The sequence below is a fragment of the Triplophysa dalaica genome, chromosome 3 (genome assembly GCF_015846415.1).
Source record: "Triplophysa dalaica isolate WHDGS20190420 chromosome 3, ASM1584641v1, whole genome shotgun sequence".
In the NCBI taxonomy this organism is placed as follows: Eukaryota; Metazoa; Chordata; class Actinopteri; order Cypriniformes; family Nemacheilidae; genus Triplophysa; species Triplophysa dalaica.
The window spans coordinates 16,084,042-16,106,363 of record NC_079544.1 but is presented as its reverse complement, the minus strand read 5'-3'; the positions used below and the strand labels follow the sequence as shown (position 1 = coordinate 16,106,363).

Here is a 22,322-nt window from a genome sequence, read left to right as displayed (position 1 = left end):
ATTTTGTGTTTTTGCAGGAGAGTAATAGATATAATTTTTTTACTATTAAGGTGTATTTAGCAGCTATCACCTCGTATCATGTTTTGTTTGATGACACATTGATGGGGCAACACCCCCTCATTTGAAGGTTCATGGAGGATGCTCGGCGTTTCCTTCCTGTTCCCATTAAATCTGTGCCATAGTGAGACCTCTTCATGGTGTTGGAGATGTCGTCACAACTGCCTTTTGTGGAGTTTTCTTAGGTCTAATGGGGCCTTTATACTTCCCAGCAGTGACATGTGAGTGATTAAACTGTCCGCTCTTCACCCACCTTTAAAAAAAAGGGTCAGCTCTTCATTTCCTGGGCTCCACCACATAGGGAGAACCCCATTTCCAAATACTGATGGCTTGTTGAAGCGATATCCATGGCATATGAATTATCCCCAAGGGGCCGTAGAGCTTAGAGCTCACTCTATCAGAGGCATGCCTCTTGGACTCTGCTTAGGGGAGTTTCACTTCAGGACATTTGTGCTGCTGCAAGTTGAGCTCCTCCCCATTCATTTGTCAGATACTACTGGCATGAGCATGAGTTTGAGTTATGGCATATTTTCTTTAGGCTATAGACTTGCATAAATTATTGCCACAGATGAACCATCTGTTAAGGTGAAAGAATGAGAATTTATGATTCACTGACAGAAGCATTTATTTGTATGTCTGTTTGGTGTTGGACAGGACATAATAAAAAATGGTTATAAAGGAAACAGGACGAAGTGTGAAACTAAGTGCTGACAAATGAGCTTTACAATGAAATTGTCAAAACCGTTAGTCAAAAATAATGGAGAAAACTGCAGCAAATTGTTGTATAAAAACACATTGGAAAGATATCGGTCCAGGTAAAATCAATGTGGTCTGTCACTGATAGAAGGAGAGTATTGCTCAAGAAAGGGATGCTTTGACCTGGCATACTTTTTGTTTATTATACATTTTACAACTTTGTAAAGTTGGAGTCTTGATCTTGTGATCTTAAAGGGATAGTTTACTCAAAAATCCTATAAAAAGTAATTTACTTCAAAAGTCATGCCTTTGTTCTGCTCAAGGCAACAGAAGATATTTGGAAGAATGTCAGAAACCAAACAGATCTCATCTCCCATTGACTCCCATGCTATTTATTTTCCCTTCTATGGCAGTAAATAAGGGACGAGATCTGTTTGGTAACTGACATTCTTTCAAATACCTTCCTTTGTGTTTAGCAAAGCAGAATGTACATTTTTAGGGGAACTATCCCTTTAAAGACTAGTATGGTCCCATAGACTCTTAGAAAAAATGTGCTTCAAGCGGTTCTTTGATGCCATAAAGGTTCTTTATGGGACCAAAAGGTTCTTTCTGTCTCAAAAAAGGTTCTTTGTGGTGAAAAATGGTTCTTCAGATTATAAAAAGGGAAAGAGATGTTTTTTTAAAGAACCTTTGACTGAATGGTTCTATGTCAAACCAAAAATGGTTCTTCTATACCATCGCTGTGAAGAACCTTTTAAGCACCTTTATTTTTAAGAGTGTAGCTTCTGTTCACTTTGGTGTAAAATGTAACAAACCTGGGGACAGCCTTTGGATCCTCATCCAAGTTTGCATTGGTTTTTGGTAGATAGAACTATTTCTAATGGTAGGACCATGTTGACTATTTGTTAAATGTTCCCTGCCTTCATCCTTAGATGCTTGAAAAGGCACCAGTGACATCAGAGGTTAAATTGTGATTTGTTATGTGCATAGGCTCTGTGGGTTTTTTTAGGGGTGCATATACGACACTTCAGGTACGTGTCTCATATTTAAAAAAATGCAACTGAATTGACAAAAAAATAATTCATTAAATTGTAATTTAAAGAACTGTACACCATTCACATATTAGAAAAAAATATTAGTCCATTTTTCTAAATATGACTATTTATTTTCTAATATACAGAACTGTAAACATCAACAACACAGCATTCAATAAATGTTGAAAACGTAACACAAAAATATATACATTTGCTATGCAAACCTCAAAATAAATAGTAATGATAAAAGGACAAGAAATTCTGTACTGAAAAGTGAAACATTTCTATCCAACTTACGGTCCTCTACCTCATATTTGCCTTCATTTTTTTTTTTTATTATCCACCTGACTTTTTCTCAGTCTGGTAATGTTTGAGTTTGGTTGCCACTGTGCTTAATAAATATCTAATAATATTACGCCGTCGCTATGCTAGTACTGTTCCATTAAAGCTATCATGCAATGCCATGCATTCTGACTTCTTTACACTGTTAAATGTTCTGCCTTCTCATGCTTAACATGGTCTACTTGTTAAAAAACGAGTTGGACATATGACGTAGTATTTCAGAGCTTGATACCTTCCCCCAGCACTCCAAATTGTTTCAGAATTTTTTTCTTATTTTGGATCCCTGTGTCATCACATCCTTGCTTATATTGCAGAACAAGACAAGTGAGTCTGATCTTTATTCAGAGGTGATTCTCCAACTTTGTTTTCCTCTCCTGTCCGGTTGCCTCTTTCTGTCTTCTCTATGTTGTCGGCCTTGTTTAGCCCTGAGAGACGTTCTTTTCGGATTATATACCTGAAACAGAATGTTTCATAAATGTACAATGTTTTGCCGGGTCAAGATGTGTTAGAAAATAGTGTGTGCAGGCAATATTTCACCTCAAAATCAAATAACAATTAAGCTAATTTCCACATAAATGATTATTGTAATGCAAATAAAAATGTTAATGAACGAGACTTTTATCCATGAGATTTACTCATTTACAATATGGAGGTCTTTTATAATGAAATTGAACAAACTGAGCTTGACTTACACAATGTCGTTTCGCTCTAGCTTTGTATCTGGAGGCGGGTTGATAAGGACATAAGAGTGGCTTGTCTGGTTTTCATTCAGCACTTCCGCATTAGGAGACAAAGAATGTTTCATTTATTGAAAGCATTTCAGTTGTTTAAAGGAGTAGTTCACTTCAAAATTCGCCCCATTGACTTTCCATAGTAGGAATAAAGATTGCTACAGAAAGTGAACGGGAGCAAATTTTGAAGTGAACTACTCCTTTAACTGCCTTGGAACAAAAACTACATTTACTGATGCACTGTTGCAATCGGCCCTTTGCCTTTAACTGAAACTCAATTCCAAACATGCTTCACCTAAATGATTACGTCTTTAATTCTACACGTATAATCTGCCTTATCCAGAGGTAGTTAAGAGGCACATTGAAATCACATTTTAGATGACATTTTGTTTTTAATTGATTGCTGCCTATTGCTTTTTTCTTCTTCATCAGATGTGTTGATATGATGCTTAGGAAGCCAATCTGAACAAGACATTCTGAAACTCACCCAATCCACATGTGGAAAGCCCCAGATTTTTCATGCGCTTCTTGACCAGTTTTGTAACTTCCTGTCTCTCTGTGAGTGAAAGCAGAAGACCATGCTGCTGGCTGCTTCTCTCAGCATCGTGCTCAGTGTGCCCCGGCCCCAAAAACTGCGAAGGCCACCACATGCTCCTTCTCCGATTCCCCTGCTCCTCCTGGTCTCTAACCTCCTCAAAGTCTGCCACATTAAATGACAGCAGGGAATGTGGAGTCTAGAAGATTAAAAACAAGGTTAATTCTAAAGATTGAAGCAGTAAAAATATACAAAACGTATACAAACACTTGAGAGCGTAACATGGAAACTAATGAAACTTAAATCAGTTTGTTCAGTAAGCTATTCCATGGTGTCTATCATTTTTTTAAGTTAATCTATCTTAACAAAGAAGAGGCATACACTATTTAAAACATTTTAATATTAATGAAGATCATCATGATATTTAGTGAACATAATTGATATCTCATAAGCATATAGACATCTTTTAAATATTTATTGATGGCAAAGTAACCCCAGGAGGTTCAACTGTCTGAGATTCGGTCCTGTAGATGCCGATGGGAATGTCTCCAGTGGTGGAGCACAGTGTTTGGTAGAGTCTGCCATATGTCTGAATGCACAAGTCCTCCTCTGTGATATTCTCCTGAAATGTAATGTGCCACATTTTATGACTGGTAAAAGACAAGCATCATTTATTTGAATGATTAATGTGGTAATGTTGTATAAATCATGCTGACCACACAAAGATGTCCAGATCTTGGTGTAGTTTCCAGTCCAAGAAGGAGCTTTGTGACGGTTATCATGTAGTCTTTGACAAAAGACTACAAAAGTTTTTAATGAATCATTAGCGAGAATATACATATCCCATTAAAACAGAAATACGATGAAAAACTACGATGCTCTAATCCCACAATTCAGACCTTTGATTATTGGCCTAGTCAATGTCATAGTTAATGTTTGGCTATATAATTACATTTACATTTTGAAATGGATTTTACAACAATAAATAAGCCTTTAACAAAAAGGTAAACAACCGTTTCCGGTTAGAAGGAAACACATTTTGAGAATAGCATTTATGATTTGATTTACCTGGTACAAGAGTGTGTCCAGCATGCCAACACTGAACACCCTACCAGCCGCAAAAGGCAGGCGAAACATGAAGGATAAGTTTGTGCCTTTCTCTCGTTCTTTCTGCTCCACAATGTGATGAAGAGGGAAAAAACATAAAGACCAATCAGATCAATCCTATCAAATGATTACTCAAGAGATGTTCAAAAGTAAAGAAAAATGTAGTGAATTTGAGCTAATAAGATATCATTAAGTAATATAATACTGTAGTTATTATATACGTCAATGTTTAATACCTACAACATCGATTTTCACCAAAACGTTGCTGTCCTACGTTGCTATTTCACTGTTCATCGAGCATACATCGAGATTACAGATGACTGATGCGTGATAAAAAACGACGTGTACGTACACGTCTGTTCAGACAAACATCAACCGACCTTAGCAACAGGCTTGCTGATTCAGTTTGGATAAAAGACGTTATAAATGTGTGCTCACCTTCTCTAGTTCAGAGAATGCTAATGAGTAATAGTCCTTCACGCTGAACTGCATAAATCTCATGTTAGCAGGGTGGGTGAGCTCAGTGATGATGTTCAGGCCAGAGAATAACCTACAGGCAAGTCATTCACAAAAACACACAATACGTAGGCCTAGTAGTTCAATTTTTCTAAGGAAGTGTTTGTGTCCTATATTATTGTATATTACTAAATAGTTTTGTATGTTTATCAATATCGATATCTCAACGACATTAATAATGGAGCCATTTAAATGAGTGTTTTACCTGAATAGGGTTTGAACATTAACAATGGTTTTTGCATCAGCCATATAGTCTTCCTTGGCACTCATGGTGCTTTCCTTGTCTACCACCACCATATTAGCCGCAAAGGAGATGCCACAACGCAACAGGTCATCCAGGCTATTAGAGAAATAGTACATAAACAACTTTTCATTCAGTTCAGTTCAATCTGAGAAGATTCAAAGCTATATTTTACATTCAAAATGAAGGTAAATGTATTTCTTAAAGGTATAGTTCACTCCAAAATACAAATTCTGTCATCATTTAATGTAGTTCAAAACCTGTATGACTCTTTCTTCTGTGGAACACAAAAGATATTTTGAGAAATGTCTTAGTGGCTTTGTGTCCACACAATTGAAGTAAAAATTTTTCAATGTTGTTTGGTTACCAATGTTGAATGTTCTCCAAAATATATATTTTCTGCAAAGTGATAGTCATTTAAGTTTAAAACGACACAGGAGCAAGTAAATGATAAAACAGTTTTAATTTTGGGGTGAACAATCCGTTTATGAACAATAACATACTGTAACAAAAGGCATTTGAGGTTTTAACCATCTTAACTGTATTCTGATAGACACCTCTATAATACAAGTTGCAACCCCACTGTATGTTTTTATGTTATACATTTACTCAGTTAAATTTTGTTCTCTCAGTTTAATTTGATGTTATTTTAAGAATAACAAGCGAAGATTGAAACCTGAAAAAACATAAATGGTAAATTAAATCACACTCTTGAGATTGGCGATCAGGCATTTTCTAAAGGTCATATAGCTTCTTTTATTTTGTGTTCTGCTCAATAACTTTAATGCAAATGTCTCATACTTGTCAATCGATCCAACCAGGTAATAGATCATTGGGAACCAACAAACAGTGTCTAGAAAATCTTCACCTGGCCTGAAAGAGAATAAAAAAATTCAAACAGCAAAACATTGTATAAAACATCACCTGTAAACAGATGCAGCTAAGCACAGCTATACAAACAAAGTAATGTGTTTATATAATGTTAGCAAATGTCTAAAAATGTGAATGTTAAATAAACGCTGTGTTCTGTAAAGAGAAAGAATTATGGAGTTAAAGTTTTTACTCATGTTCCAAGAGTAGCACAATGGGGTAGAGCTCATTCTGTGCTCTGTGTGAGGCTCGTAACGGGTAGATGAAGTTGCACAAGCCGTTTCCGGCTGTCTCGGCAGACACAATGGTGAGCTTATTCTTCAAACCGTATGCTTTGACATCATCATCATCTTTGTGGTTGCAAGTCTTAGACAGAAACTGATACGACAAGACAGTCATGTGCAATGCGATTCTTAAATTTCATGCAAATTATGTTCTAGATTTAACAACTGTTGTATAAATGAATGTGATTTATCCACCTAATGCAACAAATATTGTACCCTAAAATATCCACCACAAAAATGTATTCTTATAGCTGTGAAGACTTGTAATACCTTGACCAGCTGCATACAACATTTAGACAGTTTTTCTTTCCGTAAATGGCAAAGCGTCTGTGGACTTCCAATGTAGGGCAAATTTGGGGGATACCCCCTGATGTAACAGCTAAAATAAGAGTTAAAAAAACATCAAACGAAGCATTAGCTTACAATACAGAGTAAAGTTCTGTATTTCTTACCTAGCTCACGAAAAAAAATCACCTTTCACTGCATTCATCTCCATTGACAGTTCGGCTCAGATTCTTTGTCCAATCTCTAGGCGGGTCGTCGGCCTGAAAGGTAGGTGGATCTGGGATGTCTAGAGCAGCTTTGGTTGGCCTTTTATGCTCAGATGTTAAATGTTCAGTGGAGAGAGAGGAACCTACACCGGATGGACTGTCTATATCCTGGATGTCTATGGCCATGGTAGCTAATAGAAAATGTAAACTTAGTAAAAAAGACTAGCATGACAAGTCACATTACTATTGTATACGTTTTTAGAGATGCACATTAAATATATCACAAAAGATTTGTGTAACGAAATAATCATGCATTTTTCCTGGATTTAAATTGGACCAAATTTGTAGAAGCAAATTAGTGAAAGAAATAAGTAAAAAAAATATTGATACAGATTTGATTATTAGATGATTATTCTGACACATACTGGCAACAATACTGCTCAGGGGGAGGTGATTCTTTGGGCTCTTTTTCCGAAATGACTCTTTCTTAAAGCTGTAGTTCTCCTCTTTAGTGACATTAATGTAGACGCACATGTCTAAGGGTTTCATGGTGTGCTTAGGGCCAGGATTCAGCAGAATGCTCTTAGTTTCCTCAGGACATACTCCTATAAGACAGATGCCATACCTAGAAATGATGAGTAAGACATATTAGTGATCCTAGGAATTTCCTTTGTTCATAGATGTACTACAATTTGGAATTCTTGGATGAAAAAGTGCCTTGCAGTAAAACAGCACATGTCATTTTTATATTCTGAATTTATCATCAGTCTGCATTATGACACTGAATGCAACACTCAGCTATGCACATTTAATATACTCACTTTTGATAGGCGTGGAAGGAGGCACAAGGAAAGGTCATTCCTTTATACTCAGAAAAGAAGACACTGTCTTTGAGAACAATGTTGTACACCTCATTACCTGAACATTTGTCATAAATTGCTTGCCAGTCGTCTGGAGAGTGTTCACCTCTTCTGTAGTTACAGTATACAAACATTAAGATACACTTAATAAATACCAGAATATAAAAAACTGAAAAATTAAATTTGAGATTTTTAGTAAACAATGACTAGGTTTCTTATGTGGTTCCCCTTTGTATGTTGTACCCACAGGCCTTGTGAGGTGTGCACCAGCAGAGTGATGAGGGTGGATGTTGCGGGACAAATGCAGTTCATGGCCAGCATGGCGTATTTAAACTCCTCCTCACAAACAATGTGATCTGAAGAGAGACATCAATATACAACTGTGTTAAAATCTACAGTTTCTTTGCAATCGCATTGTTTGGGTTTGGATTCGAAAGATACATCTTATGCTACCTGCAAATTTCACATGCAGCTTGTTTTCTGGTTTGAGAATCTGAACATAAAGTGGGCAGCAAGGAGCAAAGTCCTTCACAGCCCAAGCCCGCAGAATGGTCTGATGATCCTAAGGAATGATTGGATTTAAAAGGAACATTTATAGAAACAATAGAAAAAGAAATAAACTAAACTATCCTGTGACCATTTTGTTTATTCGTGTATTTTGTAATGTTTTTGAACAAGAATTAATGTTTTGAGTACATACTGCTGCATTGCGGTCCACCTCACACCGGCTAGTCAGAATGAAACAAGCCTTAGCTTTATCCAGCCTGTGAGGAAAGATGGGTTATACTTTGTTGCGGAGAGATTTTATTGCTCTAAAATGTATAAAGACAGCGTCCCAATGGCAGATTTTCAGCCACATAACTCATTTACATAGCTGGGAGCCAAGTGACTTTTTTGAAACTTTTTCTGCAGCCAAATGCTAAAGCTCAGTAACGTATGAGCCTTATTCTGCATCACTTTACGTATAAAGGATGTTTAAAACAGGCTCAACATGATTGACAAAATATACAACTAGCATTCAATGAAATGCTGTCAATGGCAGATAAACAGCATTCTGTATTGTATTTGAACTCACTCTGTCCTGATCAAATCTTGGTCATTGAGAGCAGAGCCTTGTAGATATATGACCCTATGTGACCACATTGGGATCTGCAGTATCTGTCTTACTTTTGTGTCCATCTCTGTTGGGCATAGAATGATGACGTAGTAGTCCTAGAAGACATCAACACCAGATCCCTTTTATTTTAATTATAGTGTATAAGAGTGGCCAGTATATCTTTTTTTTAAATGACGTTTTATGTTAAAGGGCGTTATACAGGAAGAGTTATTTTTGTTAAATGTACCTCAAGCCCGGGGTGGGCATAGAACTCATTTAGGAAATCCATCAGCAGGTTGGTTTTGAGTAAACTGACGCACAGCACCACGTGTCTATCGTTTTTAGTTCTTAGCCTGCTGTAATCCCGTCCTGACTTCTGACTTTCCATCCACAAGAAAGCCAGCTGCTCACACTTTTGTCATCATGTAACAGAAAGAAACACTTTAAGGTCATCATGCACATAATGCCCATGCCTAAAAAACATACTTAAGACTGTAGCATATTATACAGTTAAAATGTATATTAATCTAACTGAAATCAATTTTGATGAAAGAAAAACAAACTTTTTTTTTTAGTTTCAAAGGCAGATTTTAAGCATTTACCTGGATAGGGAGGATCATTAAAGCCACAAATATCATGATAACAACCAGCAGCTTGGAGGGCCAGATATCAGGGACTACGTCACCAAAGCCCACCGTAGAGAATGTTACGATGCAGAAGTACAATGAGTTAAAAAGACTGCATGTTGTTCCAGCTCGCTGCAAGTGTTCAACTCCACAGATGCTGGAGAGTGATCAAATATTTTTGATAAATGCAGAAGTTAACGACACAATCCATGCTGAGTTTGCAGAACATTAGAGACTGAATACATTATACAATATAGGTATAAAAGTCACATTAAAATGTAATCATGACATTAATCACAACACCCATACACTCTTAGCTGTTGAGAAATCTCAGTTTTGATTTTTCTTTCTCTTTGCGCTTACTGTATGAGAAATAGGAGTCCATTAAATGATAGATTCAGGAAATGACAGAGAATGGCCTTCCTTCTGCATTAGCACTCAAAATGACATCCAAGTTAACATGAAGGCAGCTTGTGAAAATCTGCTCTAAAAGCGTTGAGATGCACTTAGAGTTGCATAATGGTGACCATTTAGTGTTTGTGGTATTCTGATGATAAAAACTGACCACAAAGCTATTATAAAATTGGAATTGTCATGAGAGATGAAGAAAAGCTCTCAAGCCAATCAACCACAAAAAATAATGCAGTAAAGAAATAATGGAGAAAGTTAATATTGATGAGGTCAACACTCAACTGTGCTGTTTTTTCAACATGTCCAACGCTATAAATTAATCGCAATATATTGAAAAGCATGTTTTACGCTAGGAACACAGTGCCCTGTTTTATAAACGCCCTGTTGTTGAAATAGCCTGTTTTACGTAGGGAATAAAGGCAATATCAGAAATAATATTATTTGCGAATGTATGCCGGAAGTTAAGGGCAGTCCACGAATGTGCGCATACGCTGTAACTTTGTTTATTTTGTTCCTTTTAAACCATCTATAGGAGAAATTCTGAGAATGAATTGCATAGTTAAGTTTATTTCCATATCGTCGGCCTTCTGAAACCTTGTATGTCCAAATTCTCAGTTTTACAGGAAATGGAAAAAACACTTTAGTCTTTAAATGATTGCATACTGTGTTGTCAAAGTTGACAAGCACGTTTAATACTTTTGATTGGTTAGTGTAGCGAGGAAGGCGTGGCGAGAGCTGTCAGACAAAGGGGCGGGGCCGGTGGCGTGAGTGATAATGGCTATCAGCTGTGCGCACACCGGCTCCGCATTTCTGACGGTGGAGATCGGAAGCATAAAAGAACGAGCTGACAGAAGGTACGAGGAGAGAGGACCGGGCCCGAACATGTTTGTATTTGTGTTATGTCGGCCGTGAGGGGCCGCCGGCTATTATTACTTTATTAAATGTTTGTTTAAATGTTTGCCGGTTCCCGCCTCCTTCCTTCCATGTCCTGAGACATATTACAGTTAGATATTTGCAAAACCCAGTGACAAACATAAAGGGTGACCTATAATAATTATTTACTGCCAAGAATAAAAATCACCAAACATGGAAATATGAGATATCTCTACGTTCAAAGATGCAAACCAGGAAGAAAATTAGTCCAACCCAGTGCTAAATACAATTTGCATCATGTATTTTGCAAGTATTTGCATTGTTTTGCCAGCCGACCTCTCTGAGTGTTGAGTAGAGAGTGCAGTACACCTCCAAAATCTGATCACAAGTTCAATACTTTTTGAGTCCACTAAATATAAAAGGGCATAGGGTGGCAACACACAAGGGATGAATAAGGATGTGAATATGGATGAGCACATATGTAGTGGATAAGTGGTCCTCCCTTTAAAAGCGGAAACCACAGAAAATTAGCTGCAATTTACTCTGTTTTTACCCTGAACCGAGAGCTGCACGGCTAATGCCATAGTGTCAAACGAGACAAGCAAACAGATTCAACTCACCCACTCAGTTTCAGAGACAAACGCAGTAAGGAAAGCCTGACTAACAAGCAGTTTGTGGTGGAAGTTCGGTTTTGCAAAACACATTGTGTTTAACACCTGAAGAAACTTTCCGTTTTACAAAAGGTTATTTGTGGAATTAAAAATTTTTAAAACTTTTACATTTACATTTATGCATTTTATCCAAAGCGACTTGCATCGCATTATACCCTACATTTGTTTCTAAGTAGGCTATGTGCAATCTCTGGGATCAAACCCATGACATTGGCGTTGCTAGCGCCATGCTCTAACCACAGGAAAGCCACTTTTTAGTACCATTATTTTTAAAAGTGTACATAGATTACGACTTACGAGGTAAAAACAAGGCACAGGAAGGTGGAGATGAGAATGAGGAGCTGATGAAACATGGCAGTCTCGTTCCGATGAATAGCACGATGAAGGTCATTCTGAGGACAGAACCGTTTATATTGCATGTTGATAATGTAATCAAAATGACATGAGCATAATTTATAGTAGCTATTAGCCATATTTTTTAATTTTAAAGAAAAGTACACTTACAGTTTCATCTACCGTTTCATTTGGTCTTTTAAAACAAATTTTGTATCCTATTGACTCATTCGTCAGACTTAAACAACACTGGTCCAAAAGCACTGCCTGTTTTAGTTTTTTATACAGCTACACTGCAACAAAATACCACCAACGAACATTTAGAACTGAATTGTTATGTTAAACGAACATCTTTAGAACTTTATTGTATATAAAAAACAAAACAAGAAGTGCTTCTGGACCACGGCTGTTTACTTCTTGCAAAATAGTCCTACATGACCTACATCATTTTTAAAAAGAGAATTATAAATAAAACTTTCTTAAAAATACACTCACAACCATGTTCTCCAGAGCATGTTTCGCCAGCCAGCAGTTCAGAAACACTGGGATGAAGAGATTCCGAAGTGGTGTGTAAAAAATCTGTTACAATAAAGAATACTTATTTAACCTCGAGGAAACTGGAGAGTTGTTTTAAGGTTTCGACAAAAGCTTACAGCAAGTCCTTCAACGCATATCTACAATTTCATTTATTTGATCAAACTTTTAGTTTTTGAGTTTGCTGCCCAGGATTGGATGATGATTTCATAAGGCCACTGGGTTCTTGTTTTTAGGTGTCTCAGGGCATAAGCACCAAGTCACTGAAAGGAGCAGATCACCCAAAAACTAAAAATCTGACTTCATTTACTCACCCTCAAGTTGATCCAAATCTGTATACATTGTTTTGTTCTAATGAACAAAGAGAAAGATATTTAAAAAAATGCTTGTAACCAAAATGTGTTTGGCCACCATTGAAAACCATTGTTGTTTTTTCTACTATGGTAGTCAAAGGTGGCCAAGAACTGTTTGGTTAAAATAATTCTTTCTCTGTGTTCATCAGAACAAAGAAATGTATACAGATTTGAAACAACTCAAAGGGTGAGTAAATAAAGTCCCTTTAGGCTCTAGTGTGCTGCTTGCACTATAAGCATCAAAAAACCTGATAGCGCTAGTGTGCCATTTTTTTATCATATACTTACTGAAATCAGAAATGGCACTGTGTTAATTATCTCCAAGATAAACATTACTCGAAGAACCTGCTGCCATATGTTCCCCTAAGATCAGACGAAACATAAAACAGACAGAGATAACACGGATCATTACATTAGATGAGTAGAACTAATAAAAGTAATGATTGGTTTTAAATGTCTTTTGTTGTATAATTTGTTTCGAGTGTGAGGAGATACTTCACAGGTTTTCGATACATCAATGCACCTGTTTTAATGGCACGAATTAAACAACTTTATGTAGCGCAGCAAGCAGACAAAGATCTTAAATGCATAGTAGTTATGAATTTATTATGAAAAATACCTTATAGTTTAAATACGTCAGTAGGATTCTTTGCGACAGACAGATGGTGGCAACAGACACCTAAAGAAAATAAATCTGAATAAATTGTCTCAAACATTCAATTTAAATTATTATGAATGACTAATGACGAATTACTCATGAAGGTAATCCATGTCACAATCGTTTTACCTGTACACTCCAAAGCGTGTTATTTCGGTCAACCCAAATTATGGATGCCCTGAAAGCAATAATAAGGTTATTAAATTCATGCAAATAAGTAAATCAGAAATATTTGTTAGAATTCTGTACTGTTTGAGTTGCTCGGAAATACATACCAGTTTATTTCAAGAAAGGTATAATTTTTGTATGCACAATTCAAGCTATGAAGGGAAGATATACAATATTTTGAGGCATCATTGGATGATAGGTGCACGTTTTACAGCAGTATATTAAATGAATGAAAGCAATGAATAGATACCATGCATGTTCCGATGTGGTTTCCTTAAGCACTCGGCTTATGTACAATATGCAGCTCAACAGCTTGAGGGAAAAAAAAAACACTCGCAGCCTGAGACCTGAAGAATTTAACATATGTCACTTCAGATGTGGTTTTCTGATGCATAAAACAATTGATGTCACATGCATTCAACAAGTGTAAGTTTTGCATAATTGACACAAAATAAACTGCATATTCAAACCTGAACTTTTACACCATTGTAAATACATTAAAAGCCAAGTGTTTTTCATTTATTTTGAAAACACAATTACATTTATTGTGTAATTGAAGCAGAAGAGTCATTGTTTAAGTTAGATGATGTACTTGAAGAAAATAAAGTGTAATGACACTTACTCGATTTATGGTTCTTGATAAAGAACAACTGGAGGCGTTCTTTGAGGGTGTTCTCACTGGCATATTCAACCTGCACCCTATAAGCAAAAGCAAATGAATGAGAAAATATGAATTAAATAAAAGTATATTGTTAACCCCATTTAAAACGTGGAATTTCAATTATTACTGTAAATAGTAACTATACAGCTTATAGACGAGTAGCATCTGCCTGCAAACCGGGAGGCTGCACTTTCAGGACCGCATTTCTTGGGACGCATTTCTAGGACCCTAGGTTTTAAGCGACAACGGAGTGCATCTGTGTGTTTTTCTGAAGGATAGATGACAATAAGCGTGAGGATCATATTTTTATCGTTTAAAATTAAAAACAATTGTGCAAAATGTAATTGGAAATAATGTAGCCAAAGTGAATTGATCGTTGCTCATAGTCTTGAATGCACTATAGCCACAACATAAGCTTCTAATGCATTATTTATATATATATATATTTAAGTAAGTTGTTAGTATATTCATTTAACGAACGGTAGCATGACTGGCTAGCTTCTGTTGATTTATTGACTATGGGATGATTATTAATCCTAGCCAGCAAAACATGTAGCACTTCGTTGTGAGACCTTTTTAATTATACTCATTGTTTTTCCATTTTAAGTCATTTAAATTAATCTTAATGGTTTAATTGTCACATGTTCACAGTTAATAATATTGATTATTACATTTGACATCATAATAATTGACTGTTAAAATTCCATGTGCTGATTTTGTCATGTACTGTGTAGTCTATATAAAGTGATTTCAAGGACAGAGCTCAGTGCAGGCAATAGAATCAGAAAGAGCTCTATAGTATGTTTGCTCATAGCCTGCAAGGAATTATTTTTTGGTGACAGGAGCATCCAGTACACAGAAACAGCAACAACAGTACACAGAGACCATAACACAACATAATACAGTACACATATGATTTAAATAAGGGCCTATGGGTTTAAAAAAGAAATACAATACAATAAACATAAGATAAAGATGTGGAGAGTATATGTATGACAAAAGTCAAGTTAGGCTGGTCACTTAGATCTTTTAAATATGAAATTTAATATTAGAGAGTTGAATGCATGTTTAACTGAATGTTCACTAGTTCATTTCACTTCTCCCTCTTTCTGTTTGCTCTTTTCTCTCTCTTACGTCTGGAATAGACAAACAAGACTTTTAAAACTTGACATCATACACTTGCAGACTTTTTTGAAAGTTTCATATAAAAACACACTAACTGATCAAATCTGCAGACTAGCACAGACTTTCTGCAACAAGCCCGGGCTGAAAATATGAGCAAAATATGAGCAAAAGTCTTGAATATGTATTTTAGCTTTTAGGAGTCAATGAAAACGTCATCAATGAATTCTGTGAATTTAATGAAGTTGGTCAGTAATGAAGTGGTGCATGATATGTGGTTCACATAAAACAAAATTCTGTGTTCAACTGTTAATATGTTGTTTCATTAAATACACACAATCTTAAATCTACCCTGAGTCATCCTGTGTCTTCACTTTGTACTTGAAATGTGGTTAATCTAATGACTAAAAAGGCTAAGCCATGATTTATTGATTATTTTACTGGATGTTTTGTTATATTATGCTAGTTAGTACAATAATTACTCAACATTAAGTTTAATTGTAAAAATAAAGTAGTATTTGGTTGTAATAAACCTTAAAATTGGGTGGGAATACAGTCTTGTGCACTCTTTTCGGTCCTCAAAAACTAGGGTCCTTGGGACTGGTGACACTCCAGTATTGCAGTCGGATAATATTGTTATAGACAGGTGTTGTTTGTTGACACAACGAACATTTACTTAAAAATGTTGTGTTTTCTTTTTTGTGATCCGGTGCTCTGTAAATAATTGCTGACAAGCACGTAACATTCAGAGTCTTTTGTTCGTTTGTTTTATGTATCTTGTAAAAGGTTTATATTTGACAGCTTCACCCATAGTGTGATACAAGTTCAACGTATGTTAAATAATTAATTTTCAGTTTCATTGTCATGACACATATAATAACAAATAATATCTAGCAAAGCTACATAAACAGAACAAAACCACGCACATACTAGGTTAACTATATAATTCTACATGTGTATATTTCCTGCAACAACAGTGAAAATCGAGCACTTACTTGCCATCGTTTTGCCATGCCTGCTCTCCAAGTAATAAATCCTTAAATCTGTTTCTACGAGGTAAAGTTGCCCCATTGTTGTCAGCATTTACCATTTTCTCCAAATCAGAAACTTCTCGTTACGACTCTGGTGCTATATAGTCAGTCAACTGTTCATAAAACGATTATTTCCACACTCTCTGTCCCTCTGTCTGCGATACGGCTGTAAACGCTCACGTTTTGCAAAGTGACTGACAGCGTGGGATGTTAGTAGTCAGATTTACTGTAAGCCAAGAAGACATCCCATCAGCATCTTCTCACACTTGCGACAGAAGGGGTGGGAGCATCAATCCACTCAAGGAAGCATTACATTTACACTATTGCATTTGGCAGACACTTCTACCCAAAGTGAGTTACATTGCATTGTATTATACAGTTGTTTTCCCCTGGGATCGAACCAAGCACCTTGGCATTGCTAGCCATGCTCTAACCACTGAGCCGCAGGAAAGATAAGAGTAATGCAAAATAAATAATACATTGTGTTACTGTGGTTTTACCAAACAAGGGTATTGATAAAAGGCAGACCAATCTCAAGTGGTGGTAAGTAACCAAGCGTTTTATCTACTTTTATTCAGCGTCATTCTTTCGCTAAACTTAATTCTGTTAATCCTTTGATTATGATATGTCACAATTTCTTTTTAAAATGTAATATTGTTTTGTTCGACTGTGTGTAGCCTAAGTCATGCATCTTTTTATTTAAGCCTAGCTGTGTTGATATGGGCATGTTCATTTTTGACCACTGGGTGGCAACGTCACCCAACTTTGCTCCAACTGAAGACGTGCTGAGCTAAATGCAAACAGTTTAAAATCCTGTAACAATGAAGCAGTAGTTACATCTCAGAGAGTGTTCTGGCACTTTTCCAGTTTGATAGAGAGCAGACATGAGGGCATTGAAGCTGCCTGGTCTTGTTTTTGTGGTGAGTGGGTGAGTGCACCTGTTAGAGCAATTGTGTGAAATTTTGTCATCATTTACACACTATCATGCTGTTCCAAAGCAAGATGATTGAAGTTTTATTGGAATCCTGTTATACAAATAATGCCTGTTAAATACATCATATTGTCAATTTGGGATTTTTACTACATTTATATGGTACTGTACATGGAATCGAACCCTTTGTGCTGCTAACCTAAAGCTTTACCAGTCAAGTGTTACATTGTGTGTGTGGACTTGGTTTTTATATGTTCGTGGGGACCTAAACCTGAATGCACACCAACTCATGGGGACTAGTGTCACTGTGGGGACCAAAATTGAGGCCCCCACGGGCACAGAAGCATAATTTGTACAGAACTACAATACAGAAAAAATGCTAAACGTTTTCTACGATCTTTAGGTTTAGGGGTTAGGGATAAAATATACAGTTTGTACATTATACAACTCATTACGTCTATGGACTGTCCCAACGGAGATAGTGTGTATCTGACACTTAGCAGATATTAACATCTGCATACAACGGGGACCATGCAACCAACCAATAAATCTAAACAAGATGTTTTTATTGCAGATTGGAAGAATGTACATGCTGTCACAACAAAGCACATAAAATAAACAGTAGACATTCCCAGGTTGATTAATATTAAACATAACCACTGCATAATACTGACAAAATGTATAGTATCTGCAATAAAACATTTAATATACATACCGATACAGAATTGTGCAAGGAAAAGACAGACTTACTGACATGCAAGAGCAAATGTGACCATTTACTAATGATGTAACCAACACCAGCAGGGAGACAACATGTTTGATATCAGTACAAATCACAACAGAACAGAATCTTACAAGATAGGGTCATGTAATGTTGAAAAAAAAATACCAACAACACTGCAACAAAAATAAGTATATCCGTTCAATTATCAAACAGTTATTTTGAGCACTGTCTCTAGTAATATTCAACATTGACAAAAATACCTTGGCTACAACTTGCATTCATGCAAAAGTATTTAGGAATTTTGTAGTAATATAAAATGGGGTAAGGTGAGTCAGGTTTTGTATTTGGAAGTTATTTACATTAAACAGTATAGGTGACAGTGGGGTCAAAAAATAATTGCAGCATCAATTACATAAATCTTGTTCTTGGCAGTGGTTTCGAATGGATCAAAACCTAGTGTTTCGAAACCTAAAATTGTTATTTAAAATGTTAAATGTACTTTTTGTGTGATTCTCTACATGAGCGCTAGATGCGAAGGGGGCGTCTTAAAGGAACACTCAATTCTTTTTGAAAATAGGATCATTCTCCAACTCCTCCAGAATTTTTACCGTTTTGGATTATATTCAGCCGATCTCCGGGTCTGGCGATGGCACTTATGGCATTTTAGCACTCCAGTCATCTTATCCAACGTGACCAACTGCTTGCACAAGGAGCGTGATTTCACTGCGCCTGCTGCGGCCATGTCACAGCAGCAAACTTCCTTGATTTTTACACCGAAATGGGAGTATAGTTCCTAATCATATTAGCCTAGAAAATCGAAACTTTTCATTTTCAGCCAGTCTTAGCACACGATATAAGTACAGAAGAGTCAAGTTTTCAATGATCTATGCTAAGCTATGCTAAAAGTGCTATCACCAGACCCGGAGATCGGCTGAGTGGATTCCAAAACGGTAAAACTCAACTCAACTGGGGGAGTTGGAGAATGAGCCTACTTAAAAAAAGTGGAGTGTTCCTTTAAAGGGTCAGTTTACCCATAAATCAAAGTCAATATTTACTCACTCTTGAGTTGTTCCAGACCTTGGTAACTTTCATGGTTCTGTTGAACACAAAGAAAGAATATTGGAAGAATTTTTGTAACCAAAAAGATTTGGAATTTTTGTAACCAAAAAGATCTGGTGCACTTTAGACTTCCATAATAAGGAAAAACTGCTGTGGTAGTAAATGGTGCCCCAGAACGCTTTAGTTTCCCACATTCTTCAAAATAACTTGATTTGTTTAACGGAACAAAGGCTCTTGAGGGCGAGTTAATGACGACAGAATTTTCATTTATAGGTCAACTATACCTTTAAACCCTGCATTACCTCACTCTTCCCAATAGTGCCTTGCAAATGTATTCTAAATCCATTAATAATGGTCTCTGTCTTCCTAAATGCCTTTTTAAGCAGGGTGGTTTTGGGTGTTTGCCATTAGAGCATCTATTATATGTTTTTTTTACATTTGCTGTATTTTATCTATACATTTTTGGATGACACACTTGTCCTTCACATTTTCTTTTATACAGAACATGTGGGGTTTATTTTATTAGGTTTCAAGTAAAGACTAAAATAGGGCAATTAATATTCATCGAACCCTTGTCAACACAGACTGAATATGTGTTTACATTGCATGTTTCTTGTAAAATCTAATTAAATGTGAAACAGTCATTTTTAGTTTGTGTGGTTAGACATCAACCTTGAAATTACAAATGAAAGAACACGTTTTAAACACATTTGCAAGACACTATAGTTACATGGGTGTGTATCCAAACGAGATTTTCAGGTTGACTAAACGTTACATTTTTCTTGTTACCAAGTATTTAAAAAGTGTCTTTGTGTGCAAAGTTATCAAAAACTGGAAGTGGGGGGCTAACATTCAAATATGTTGCCGGAGGGATTTTGTGGGTACTGCGTCATGCATTTTTCCCTGACAACTTCTCATCAAAGTCCCACGGACAGATTTCAGCCATGTTGAGATAATCGGCTGGTGTTCGATTTGTGTCCGTTGTTGGAGGCTGTTTTTCATTTGAGGCAACAGTCTGCAATGTTTCCGTCACCAATGGGCAAACTTCAGCATGCTTACTGCCTCTCATCGCTGTCTCTCTAGTAGAGCTTCTTCTCCTGCCAGATGCTCCTGCCATCTGGTCACCCTCTGATGATTGGCTTGTACGTCGTTTCTCTGAGGGTTTGCTCCAGGAGCTTCTCCGCTCCCTGCAATTGGATCTTCGCTTATCATCGTCTTTATCCTTTCCTTTCTCTTTGGAAGAGCATGATCCTTTTCTTTTCGAGCTTGAATCCCTTCTCTTTGAGTGATGTGTGGGACTGGATGTCTTGTCTTGGTTGGGGGACACGGGTGGATCGTAATCCAAAGGGCTAATATCCACCATTAGAGCTGGAGGCTGCAAAAGGCTTCCTGTAGACTTAGAGATATCTGAGAAGATGATCTTGGGCTTTCCATCTGTTGGTGTAACGCTTTTCTTGCGTCTTGTCCTATTAGAGGACAGCCCTGCAGTCGCCATTCCTTGGTCCTCAAAGCTCCACAGACTTTCATCTTTGTGGACAGTGAGGTTGAGAGATTTTGGTTTCCTCCCCTCATCTCTGTCTGCAGTCTTGTCTCTGGAGCGGCGCCGGTTCAAAGTAGACTGGCTCACTGTTTTCTGCTTGTGTTTAGAGCATCCACTTTTAGGGCTGCTCCCATGTCCAACGTTGGGTTCACTAACAGCGATGGAAACATGCTTTTGAGCCTTCCCCTCGGACGGAGTCGGAAGCTCTTCCACCTCCCAAGGGCACACCTCAGAGAGGTCGTAAAGATCCTTGCTCCTTCCTGGCTCTGAACAAATGGATGGCTGACTGCCACTCACCTGTTGCTTCATGATCCCCATCTTACTCGGCGTCTTGGTGTACTCAACTGACTGGCTGATGATCATTTTTGGAATACACTCAGGCGTTTCTTCAACTTCAGAAAGCACAGTACTGTCCTTTCCTTTGAGACCCTTCTTGCTGGCATCCTCAACGCTGTTCGTCTTCCCCGCAATCCCCAATGTCCTCTCTCTGGCACTAGCAATCACAGACAATGATTTCTGTAACATCGACGTTCGGAGAAGTACAGGCTTTTTATCTGCAGCCAGGTTGTGTGCACTAACCGATTTGCACACTAAGGGCACTGACTCTGTAGATTCTGCTAACTCGATTTTCGACACATCTAGATTCTTCTTGTTAGACCTCCTGCCCATCAGTGTATCCAGCAGAGATGATTCAGTGGTGGAGTTCTCTATTTTATCATCATGCACCCCAATTGTTTTCCCAGTTTCGTCATGTGTATGGTCGTAGCTATAAGATCTCTTAAGTGAGAACATCTTACTCCTCAGAGATTCTTCTCTTGGCTTTCCAGAGTGAGATGGGTCGAAAGGGTTTTTCCGCAGTGTACCTCTGTTACTTCCATGGTCACCTGCTTCCCTGTCTTCTCGACTGTATTGCCGACTAACTGTCTCTGGTATTTCTGTGATTCGTCGCATTATTGTACGTCCGAGGCCCCTCTTGGAACTGCGCTTCTTCTGAAAGTGAGGGTTATTGGCTAGCATCTTCTTTCTTTTATAGATCTCCAGCTGGGAATAGAGTTTTTTAAGTTCCTCCTGATCAAAAAAAGAAACAGACAAAGTAGTCAACATTTTAATGTTCTTGTATTAATGTTTTTTGCACTTAAAGATCCCGTGTTTGAAACTTGGCAGCATCTAGCGGTGAGTTTGCTCAATCCACCCCTCCCTTTCGAAGCACTAGTGAGGTTGACACAGAACTAAGATGTCGTCATGTTTTCACTTCTTTGCATAAGGATCTAACAGTAACTTTTTTAAGAAACACGCTATGTAGAGCAGTTTTTCTGTTTAGGGTTACTGTAGAAACAACATGGCAAATTCCATGTAAGGGGACCTGTGGTGTATGTAGATACAAATACTCATTCTAACGTAATAAAATCATAACGCTTCTTTGTGTTAAGGGTTTATACACCTCTGAAGACATGTAAATTATATTGCATCTCTGTCCAAAGATCCTCCAGAAAATTACACATTGGACCTTTCAAGGTGCAGTAAACATTTTCTCGAAAACCATCTATAAGAGTTGAAATTAGAGAGTAAGAGCGCTGAAATAATGTTGAAATTTTATTTTTTGCAAATTGAAAAAATGTCCAATAACAAAATTGTTACTGTATACCTGTTAATAATTTTGTATTTCTTATATGACATTGGGTTGGATGACATGGTTTTGGAGAGCACAATCGCTCAAAATAACTTTAACAACACTTTTTAACCACAAAACATTACTGTCTTTTAAAA

At 37.1% G+C, this 22,322-nt stretch overlaps 2 protein-coding genes across 2 annotated transcripts in view; both read right to left on the bottom strand.

The window, feature by feature from the left end:
- Window positions 1-2,100: 2,100 nt before the first annotated feature.
- kcnt2 (potassium channel, subfamily T, member 2) lies at window positions 2,101-16,360 on the bottom strand. The gene is made up of 28 exons (XM_056743577.1): window positions 16,266-16,360; window positions 14,110-14,186; window positions 13,738-13,834; window positions 13,449-13,497; window positions 13,281-13,340; window positions 12,950-13,024; window positions 12,270-12,353; window positions 11,739-11,833; window positions 9,463-9,643; window positions 9,108-9,272; window positions 8,840-8,976; window positions 8,465-8,528; window positions 8,218-8,326; window positions 8,012-8,120; window positions 7,726-7,875; window positions 7,330-7,529; window positions 6,888-7,095; window positions 6,684-6,792; window positions 6,323-6,507; window positions 6,061-6,132; window positions 5,224-5,358; window positions 4,941-5,052; window positions 4,464-4,565; window positions 4,112-4,195; window positions 3,889-4,017; window positions 3,348-3,594; window positions 2,822-2,903; window positions 2,101-2,583 (listed from the first exon to the last, which is right to left on the bottom strand). The coding sequence occupies exons 1-28, from the start codon at window positions 16,358-16,360 to the stop codon at window positions 2,433-2,435; spliced, it is 3,363 nt and encodes a 1,120-aa protein (XP_056599555.1). The 3' UTR covers window positions 2,101-2,432.
- Window positions 16,361-17,832: 1,472 nt separating this feature from the next.
- Window positions 17,833-22,322, bottom strand: part of gpr158b (G protein-coupled receptor 158b) — a 30,750-nt gene continuing 26,260 nt past the window's right edge. Inside the window, exon 11 of the mRNA XM_056743557.1 lies at window positions 17,833-21,623. Within this exon, the coding sequence (XP_056599535.1) occupies window positions 19,905-21,623 (1,719 nt within the window). The 3' untranslated portion in view covers window positions 17,833-19,904. The remainder of the gene's footprint in view (window positions 21,624-22,322) is intronic.

Bases quoted from the DNA above. Each gene is read 5' to 3' on its own strand.
- kcnt2 (XM_056743577.1), bottom strand. From the start codon at position 16,360: ATGGTAAATGCTGACAACAATGGGGCAACTTTACCTCGTAGAAACAGA. The intron at 9,273-9,462 runs GTAAATGCTTAA...TGATGACAAAAG, and splicing joins TAATGATCCTCCCTATCCAG to TGTGAGCAGCTGGCTTTCTT. The intron at 8,977-9,107 runs GTACATTTAACA...GATGTCTTCTAG, and splicing joins ATGCCCACCCCGGGCTTGAG to GACTACTACGTCATCATTCT.